The following is a 10,000-nucleotide window of genomic DNA, read 5'->3' on the forward strand; positions in this document are numbered from 1 at the left end:
CCCCTGACCATCACACCCATGTGTTTCTTCACCAAACTGTTACCACAAAGTTGGAAGCACACACTTGTATAGAATGTCTCTGTATTACAGTTTCCCTTCACTGGAACTAAGAGACTGAAACCTGTTCCAGCATGACAATGCCCCTGTGCACAAAGCGAGCTCCATGAAGACATGGTGTGTGAAGGTTGGAGTGGAAGAACTCGAGTGTCCTGCACAGAGCCCTGACCTCAACCCCACTGAACACCTTTGGGATGAACTGGAACTGGAGACTCCTTACCCAACATCAGCGCCTGACCTCACTAATGCTCTTGTAGCTGAATGAACACAAATCCCCACAGCCACGCTCCAACATCTAGTGGAAAGCTTCCCAGAAGAGTGGAGCTTATTATAACAGCAAACACACAGGGAATAAATCTGGAATGAGACGTTCAACACGCACATATGGGTGATGTGATGGTCAGGGGTGCACAAACTTTTGGCCATGTATGTATTTATGCAGACTGATTTTTTGACTGAGGTTATTTTGTATAGAATCATGACATTAAATCCCACTTCAGTCCGTTTTAATTCTAGGTGCAACACTACAGAATGTAGAAAAGAGGGGGTGAATACTTATATGCGGCGCTGTTACAGTAAAATAATCAGTGACGTTACTGTTACCACCGTGAAGTTTTCGTATAACGGCATCTGTGTCATGAGCCGTTGCTATAGAAACGATAACGTATTCATATAAACTGCTGTTACAGGAAATGAATCAACACCTCCTGACCAATCAGAATCCAGAATTTGACAGCGCTGTGGTATGAAATCAACAGTATGTATATAGGAATGTGTATGACACGTGTGTGTGTGTGTGTGTGTGTGTGTGTGTGTGGCTGAAGTGTGTGTGTGTGTGTGGCTGAAGTGTGTGTTACTCACTAGAGCGCCGAGTCGTTGAGTTCGTACTCGTAGCCTCGCGCCGCCGCAGACCGCACCCCCTGATCCGCCCACAGACAGGAAAGGGCGTGGCTTATGAATGGAAAGAGCACCTGCTCTTCATCGAAGCACCGCCCACATGACAGAACGGAGTGGGCGTGGACCTGCACAACACACACACACACACACACACACATACACAAAAGACAAAATTTGTTCATCAGCCTCCGCAGAAACACAGTGTCAGATTTTCAGCTTCCTAAACACACAAAATGAAAGATTATTTTCTTTTAAAAGGACGAAGCCTGCGAGGAGGCGGGAGGATCTGTTTAAAAAGAGAGCCATCTGTATGACCGTTATCACCACCACACGGTAATTAGCCACCGCGGCGCATGCTAACCGCCTGGTAATTACACAACTTGTGTTTAAGGAGCGAGATGACACAGCGGTGATGTAGCATTTAACTGCACCTGCAAAACACACGCGTCTGAGAGAGAGAGAGAGAGAGAGAGAGAGAGAGAGAGAGACAGAGAGAGAGAGAGAGAGAGCAGGAGAGAAAAAGAGCAAGAGAGAGAGACAGAGACAGAGAGAGAGAAAGAGAGAGAGAGAGAGAGAGAGAGAGAGAGCAGGAGAGAAAAAGAGCAAGAGAGAGAGACAGAGAGAGAGAAAGAGAGAGAGAGCAAGAGAGAGAGATAGAAAGATAGAAAGAGAGAGACAGAGAGAGAGAGAGAGAGCAAGAGAGAAAAAGAGCAAGAGAGAGATAGAAAGAGAGAGAGAGAGAGAGAGAGAGCAACAGAGAGAGAGAGAGAGCAAGAGAGAAAAAGAGACAGAGAGAGAGAGATAGAAAGAGAGAGATAGAGAGAAAGAGTGCGAGACAGAGAGAGAGAGAGACAGAGAGAGAGAGAGAGAGAGAGAGCAGGAGAGAAAAAGAGACAGAGAGAGAGAGAGCAAGAGAGAAAAAGAGACAGAGACAGAGAGGGAGAGACAGAGAGCGAGTGCGAGAGAGAGCGATAGAAAGAGAGAGAGAGAGAGAGAGAGAGAGAGAGAGAGAGAGAGAGCAAGAGAGAAAAAGAGACAGAGAAAGAGAGACAGAGAGCGAGTGCGAGAGAGAGATAGAAAGAGAGATAGAGAGAAAGAGTGTGAGACAGAGAGAGAGACAGAAAGAGACAGTGTGAGAAAGAGAGAGAGAGCGATAGAAAGCGAGAGAGAGAGAGAGAGAGAGAGATAAAGTCATGAAGCTCCTTGTGTTAATGTAAAGGCTGGACTTGATGTTTCAGCTTTCTGATATTTCGCTCTGTGACGTCTGGCGCTAAGGCGCTAATGTGCTTTTTAATCCATCTCGGCTCATCACGGTGAGGAACGAGGCTTTATCCAGGATCAGACTCGCTCAGGGTTCTGCGTCGGGCTGCGCACTGTGATGATGTAATATCCATATCGTGATAAATTCTAACGCAATACACTTTTCTGAGATATCGCCAGCATCGTCATATACATCTTTAAAACTGTAAAATGATAACATGAACAGAATTTATACTTTTTCTTCTTGTTATTTAAATATTTAAATAAACTAATATAACCGTCTTAAACCAACACATGATAAATGATACCACGATACGCTTTTCGGCGGTTCTGCAGATATCGTGATGGTGAATTGATCAAAATTAAACTTTTGCACCTAATCTTCAAGCATTGTACATTTTTACAGGCTTTTTTTTCTTCTTACATATTTTTTAAAATTTTAATAAATAAAAATGATATTTTTTATATAAAAAACAAGACTTTTTGACAGTATATATATATATACACATACACACACACACACATTATGAACAACCTGGCAACCCGTCATGTGTTTCCTGAAAGTCTAAAAGGAAATAAAGTGAAATGTTTTCCTGCACCTCTGGTGTTTTCCAGAAGCGAGGGATCAATAGGTTGTGTGTGTGTGTGTGTGTGTGTGTGTGTGAGTGAGAGAGAGAGAGAGAGAGAGAGAGAGAGAGACAAGCAGTGCGGCTGCTGCCACCTCGTGTACCTGTTAAAAACCGCAGCTCTACTTCCATATTTATTTAACGCGTATAAATGTTGGTCGTATTCTACACGGACACTTGACATTTTTGTTGCAGTCATTTCTGTGCCTCCATTATCTCGTCCAATCTGATGTAGCGTGTGTTATTCTCGAAGAAGGTGCAGGAGAGACAGAACTTTAATTAAATCATGATAATGTTGTAATGCCTAGCGTTAAATTGCGAATCATGAATCTGATATATTAATGAAAATGCTGCATGATGTTACGGCCAACAGCTCTTTCTCCTCACAGCTCCAGATTCACGGTTCATCTTTATGCAAATGAGCCTGCACCGTTCAGCCAATCAGGCGAGAGTAAATTAGTGATCATCGTTTTTAGTGAGATAAACGTTCTGTTCATTTCTCAACATCAGAACACAAACACAACCACAACGTTTTTACTGTACTGTCTGAAATAATGCACGTTATGATGATGAAGTGTGTGTGTGTGTGTGTGTGTGTGTGTGTGTGTGTGTGTGTGTGTGTGTGTGTGTGCGTGCGTGAGACCTTGTTCTTGCTGTTGGCCAGGTTGATCCGTAGCACGCCCATCCCATGCAGCACAAACTTCATCGACGTCAGCAGGTTGTCCAACACGGCCGGCTAGAAGAGAGTAAACACTCGTAAGCTCGCCTTTTCACTTCCTGGGCGCGTCCCAAATCACTGCCTGTTCAGACACTCATTCAACCTTTAACCACGAAGTGCACTGAAACCTCACAAGCGAAGTGCCGCAGTGAGCACTGTATGTGTTTTGGGGAAAAATCAAGAGCTATGGGCTGCGTCACAAATCACTCTTCAGTAAGAAGTAGATCCATGTGGAACAGGTCCAAAATAGATAGATAGAGAGATAGATAGAGAGAGAGATAGAGAGAGAGATAGATATGAGCTATGGGCTGTGTTCTAAAAATCACTCTCTGAGACACGGTTCATAAAACGTACACACTACAGTAAGAGCATTACATGATGACTATATGTTAAAGAGTGAGGCATTTGGGACCGAAGCCAGAGAAAATGTAATGAGAGAGAGAGAGAAGGAGAAAGAGAGAGAGAGAGAGAGAGAAAGAGAGAGAGAGAGAGAGAAAGAAACTTAGACAAAGAAACAGAGAGAGAGAGAGAAATGCTTCATATTACTCAGATGCTGTTGAGGGTGTGTGTGTGTGTGTGTGTGTGTGTGTGTGTGTGTGAGGGAGGAAAATCATCACATCAGACAGGTGCTGGCGTGTGTGTGTGTGTGTGCGCGTGTGTGTGTGTGTGTGTGTGGGTGTGTGGAGGCTGTCGATTCATCACACACTAATCACGATGTCAAAACTTCAGCTCGTCTCCAGTCACTGTCTTAAGGAAAAGTAATGGCACCCTTCTGGGCTCTTATCTTCACGGCCAGCACGCAGGAGATTAACTGATCCTGTGACGTCACTTATTCACGTAATCAGAGGCTTAATCTCAACATCTGCATGTTCACCTTTAACCTCATCTCTGTAAAAGCACCAAGCCTGATGGGATACGGGCCGCGTCCCAAATTACACCCTGCTGAGACCTCACGCAGTGCAACGGGTATCACGCACTCATCTTATTTACACAGAAGTGTGTTATATCTCCCATATACACTGAGAGAGAGAGAGAGAGAGAGAGAGAGAGAGACAAAGAGAGAGAGAGAGAGAGAGAGAGAGAGAGACAAAGAGAGAGAGAGAGAGGAAAAGAGAGCCAGTTACAGAGAGAGAGACAGAGATGGACAGAGAGACAGAGAGAGAGAGAGAGAGGAAAAGAGAGCCAAACAGAGAGAAGAACAGAGAGAGACAGTTACAGAGAGAGAGAGACAGAGATGGACAGAGATGGACAGAGAGACAGAGCGAGAGAGAGAGAGAGAGAGAGAGAGAGGAAAAGAGAGCCAGACAGAGAGAAGAACAGAGAGAGAGACAGAGATGGACAGAGATGGACAGAGAGACAGAGAGAGAGGAAAAGAGAGCCAGACAGAGAGAAGAACAGAGAGAGACAAATACAGAGAGAGAGACAGAGAGAGACAAAGTGAAAGAAAGAAAACAGATACACACAGAGAGAGAGAGAGAGAGAGAGAGAGAGAGAGAGAGAGAGAGAGAGAGAGAGCTTCTTTAAAAAGCTGCCAAACCTACTAAGATATGGACTGTGTCCCAAATCACTCCACGTTGACCCGTAGTGCACTACATAGTTTCCCTCCTCCCTCGAGATCGTTTGGGGTTAAAACAGGCACAGCATGAGGGAAAGATTAACTCCAGACTGCACACTCAGCTCTGACCTTTGACCCCTGACTATAATATCAACTTGTGTTAGGAATTCTTGGGAATGTCGGAATGTTTTTCCTGCGTACAGAGAAAGCGGCTGTTTGTTCAGACATGATGCGCACGTCACTGTAAGTTTACACACCCTGTGGAACATATTAGGGAACATGTACATACATATCGACATACACACACACACACACGCGTTTATAAATGTGTGTGTTTTGTTTACAGTGATAAAACGTTAGGCTCTGCGTGGACTCTGGAGGGTGAGAGATTGTTTTTCTGAACCCCGGTGTCTCCGTGTGTCCAAGACAAACACGCAGCTGGCCCGTGTGCTGTTTGTGTTCAGATGGACGGGAGATGAGCTCGGAGATGGAGTGCTTATTAAAAAAAAAAAAAAAGCCTCTCTGTGTTGCTCCACAGCCGAGGAATGCTTTTATTGCTCAGCCATTTTATCTGCTCTTATAGATCCTCTCTCTCGATGTCTCTCTCTCTCTCTTTCCCTGCGGCACATTCTACACAGATCCCTACTTCAGAGATTTCAGATCCAATTCCCACCCGAGAGCTCGGCTTCACCCGTCGCACGGTACACGCTAACCCTCGGGGGAGTGACGGCTGACGGGTTCTCATCATCACGTCCTCATACTCTGATCAACAGTCAAACAGAGAAAGCACACTCTTATTAAAGTGTAGAGTGTTTTGGACACTAATACTGCAGTATAATATTATAGTACTATTGATGACTCATCACTCTTCAGTCTTGCGCTGCTCTCTAGAAGGTATATGCCCCGCCCCCCGGGGGCGTGTCTTGCTCTACAGTAGCAGCTTGTTAGCAGTAAACATGGTTCTTCGGTGGGTTTTTGTCTGTGCGTCTTCCTGCTCTCTGTTTTCTGACCAGAATACGTGTTTGGAGTTTATTCATGTTGAAGAGGGCGGAGTTTGTATGAGTTGGTGATCATGTGACTTTTCGGAGGCGTCAGACACGTGTAGCATAACTCCAAAAACACTCGTCATCTCGTCATCTGGGATATCTTCCTGGTTACAGTGGACAGGTGTGGGTGAAGGCGGAGGTGAGAATTCCTCCTGTTCTCCATATTTAGCTAAGCTACAGTCGGGGATGTTTAGATTGGGTGGGGGTGTGGCATGGTGTATCTCGAATGCTATTGGCTGTTGTGTAAATCAGTCATGCACTTCAACACGCAATCACTCTGAGCTCCTCTTTCAAAAGGAAATACATCAATATAAATAATCAAATTACCAATTAAACAGCCTGTGTGTGTGTCAGTCTCAGTGAAGGAGGCGTGGCCTCTGTGTGTGTGCGTGTGTGTGTCAGTCTCAGTGAAGGAGGCGTGGCCTCTGTGTGTGTGTGTGTGTGTGTGTGTGTGTCAGTCTCAGTGAAGGAGGCGTGGCCTCTGTGTGCGTGTGTCAGTCTCAGTGAAGGAGGCGTGGCCTCTGTGTGTGTGTGTGTGTCAGTCCCAGTGAAGGAGGCGTGGCCTGTGTGTGTCAGTCTCAGTGAAGGAGGCGTGGCCTGTGTGTGTCAGTCTCAGTGAAGGAGGCGTGGCCTGTGTGTGTGTCAGAAGTGTGTGTGGGAGGTGAGAGACGCTACAGCACAGAAATGCGGTGATGAAGCGATTAAACAGGAGAAGAAAGAAGAGATTAAGAAAACGGAAGACGGATAAGAAACACTCCCAAGATATACAGGTTAGAACGGATCCCTGGTGATCTCATACACAAAGGCCACACACACACACACGATATGCATATGTAACTCTCACGCAAACACACACACGCACATATACACACACACGTGCATAACCACACCCTTCTGTAGTTGTGCAGATCCAGTTTACTGTGCAATTAAAGAAAGCCAAAGCTTTGATTACAGACTGACTCAAAGTCCATGACCCTGTGCCTCGAGCCATAATTACGGCCCTTACGCTCTGTGTGTGTGTGTGTGTGTGTGTGTGTGTGTGTGTGTGTGTCTCAGAGAGAGAGAAAGAGAGCAAACTAAGATGAGCAGCTTCATGCATAGCGGTACACATCATCAACCTCAAGGAGACTCGGGACACATTCAGCACAACGAGTCATTTGATTTTTCCCAGAAAAGCCGTGGCTTTATGACTAGAAAAGACATTTGGTTTGACCTTGAGGTTAGCAGTGCACTATGGGAAACCCATTTAGGACAGAGCTGGAGCAGGTTTTAAGCCAAGAGCTGTGTCCAGAGTCACTCTGTTGCATCGTACGTACACTGTGTACGGGAGAGCCGTTTTGAACAGAACCAGCTTAACGAGTTAATGGCTGTGTTTCAAATCACTCTCTGTGAAAAAACGTCATTTGTGATGGAGCTAAATGTCTCATAAGGCATTGGATTAAAGACAATGCACTATTTATCAAGAATTTGGGACGGAGCCAGAGAAGGTCACATGTCCAAAATCACACTCCGCAGGCGGCATGGTGTTACAGCGGTTACTGTTACTGCCTCACGGCTCCAGGGTTCCTCGGTTCGACCCTGAGCTCGAGTTGCTGCGTGGAGTTTCACATGTTGTGGTGTGGGTTCTGTCCAAAAACATACCTGAGGGTGGATTAGGGAGTCTAAATTTTCCCCCTAGGCATGAACGAGTGTGTGACGGACTGGGGTCCCATCCAGGTTATATTCCGACCTCACACACGGCGTTCCCAGGATAGACTCGGGATTCGCCGCCACTCTGCCCTGCTTACTGAAGAGGGATGGATAAATGAATTGGGACGGAACCTCAAAGAAAGTTTGATGAGATATAGGCTGTGTCCCAAATCACCACCTGTTGAGAGGGTGCACTCACATAAACTCGCTGTTTGAATGACCTACTGCGCACAACTCCAAACTCGAGGCTATAATCTTCCATTACAGTGACATGTTCTGATTTGTAGCAGAAAAAACTGTGTATGCTTCTTTTTTTTTTTTTAAATTCAGAGTTTTATTTTGGTTTTCCCTTTAAGGTCAGGGCTTGGTTTTGCTGCACTATGACGAACCATCTGAAGTTCACCAGGACGGTAAACGGTCATTATGAGAACACGAGATGTGAAAAAAACAGACGATTGTTAAATTCCTCTGGAGGATGAGGAATGCAGAGGAACGAGCTTTAAGCCACACACTTAATCATTAACGTACATGTGGGACGGAGCCAAACACATCAGCTTTCCCAGCAAAGCACAGCTGACTGGGGCTCGGTTTCCCAAACGCATTAACGCTAGTCTGGAACTGATACCGCTTTGCTAATGACGATAGTACGAGTATGAATGTGAATCACGGAACTAGGATGGAGGAGTGGAGGAGTGCTGTGATCCATTCAGCACTCATTCTGAAAACTCAAAACGTGTAAAAATCTCTGTATCGTATGTAACGTTAAAATATGCACAGTTCTGTCGCTTGTCTTCTTCACAGGTTGAGCACGAAACGCGGCGAGCTTTAGTTTAATGTCGGTGATCGACGTATACAAGGGGGGAGGGTGCCAATACTTTTATCTTTGGCAAAACTGAAAGAATGTCAACGTCATAACCATTAAATACAACAAAAATACAAGCGCTCCTGTGATCCCTGTGGCTGAAAAGGCGCTCTACTGGCCATGTAGCGCACTACAAAGACATTATGATATACCCTACGTAGTGAGCGTTAGCAGTTAAAAGAAAGGCGTTTAGGATTAACCCAAAGATGGCAGGATTTTACGTGAATTAACGATCACATAAATGTAAATTCAAGCTTATGTAAATCCAATCATACAGGACGAGGTTGACGAGGTCGAGCGCTCATCTGATAACGAGGCTAAAACATGACGAAAAGGAAGTGTGTATAACAGTCACGCTTTCATTACTTCTTTCTGCTTGAAAAGTGAACACACAAAGCTGTTTTTTTTAACACAGTTCAGAAAAGTGTCAAATGACATCACAAACTTTTTATTTTTTAATCTCCTGACCAATCAGGTTGCAAGTTGGGTTTAAGTGAGAAAAACAAACATGGAGGACGGAACGCTGGTGAAAAACAAGTCTCGTTAGTGAGCGAGTATGAGAAGATTATTCCCAATATTCCGCATAACTAAAAATAACAGCGTGTGTATGTTTGGGACGTTCACTGGTACGTAGCGTGAAGTCCGACTTAAAACGTCAAGTCGCACAAGTGGGTCAAAATCTTTTCATTTTCTGGTGAAGACACACAACCTCCTCATCCACAAAGTTCCACCGAGCTTGAGTTCTTCTGCATTTCTGAGAATCTGATCACGCGAGCAGGCAAGAAGATTATTCAGCCTGTTTTTAGATGCTCTTAGACATTTCAAGCTTTAAGTGTTCTGGCTCTGTTGCAGATTCTTCTGCTTCGTTTTAGAAATAAATGCTTTAAATATTTTAATAAAAGCCAAAAGAACAAAACTATTCCAAACATGAAATGAGTAAAAATGTCTAGAAATAGGTTCAATAATCATATATTTGTTTTACAGTAATCAAATATAACAGGAAAATACTAGAAACATTTTGACTATTTGTTTCTCAAGACATTTTCAGTTGCTAAGATATACTTTTTGCAGTGTATCAGCAAAAAAAAAAAAAAGAGATTTAAAAGTACCTTCTTCTGAGGTTCAGGATCTTGAGGTTTGTTTTCTTCTGAGTATTTTCTCTCCCGCACTTTGAGTGGGCGGAGCTTAACTATCACGATTAGTCAAATACGAGTTAAACAAAATGGCTTGTTAATTTTAAACCTCATGCTTAGCTAACAAGTGATGAGAGCCAGTTTTATATCAGTGGCG

General features: G+C 44.4%; 1 protein-coding gene across 1 annotated transcript in view; it reads right to left on the reverse strand.

Moving 5' to 3' along the window:
- Positions 1–10,000, reverse strand: part of gnav1 (guanine nucleotide binding protein (G protein) alpha v1) — a 32,377-nt gene that overhangs the window by 16,252 nt on the left and 6,125 nt on the right. Inside the window, exons 3-4 of the mRNA XM_034299688.2 lie at positions 3,484–3,576; positions 919–1,079 (exon numbers count right to left, since the gene is read on the reverse strand). Coding sequence (XP_034155579.1) covers positions 919–1,079; positions 3,484–3,576 — 254 coding nt within the window. The remainder of the gene's footprint in view (positions 1–918; positions 1,080–3,483; positions 3,577–10,000) is intronic.

Source organism: Pangasianodon hypophthalmus, chromosome 25 (assembly GCF_027358585.1).
Source record: "Pangasianodon hypophthalmus isolate fPanHyp1 chromosome 25, fPanHyp1.pri, whole genome shotgun sequence".
Classification (NCBI taxonomy): Eukaryota; Metazoa; Chordata; class Actinopteri; order Siluriformes; family Pangasiidae; genus Pangasianodon; species Pangasianodon hypophthalmus.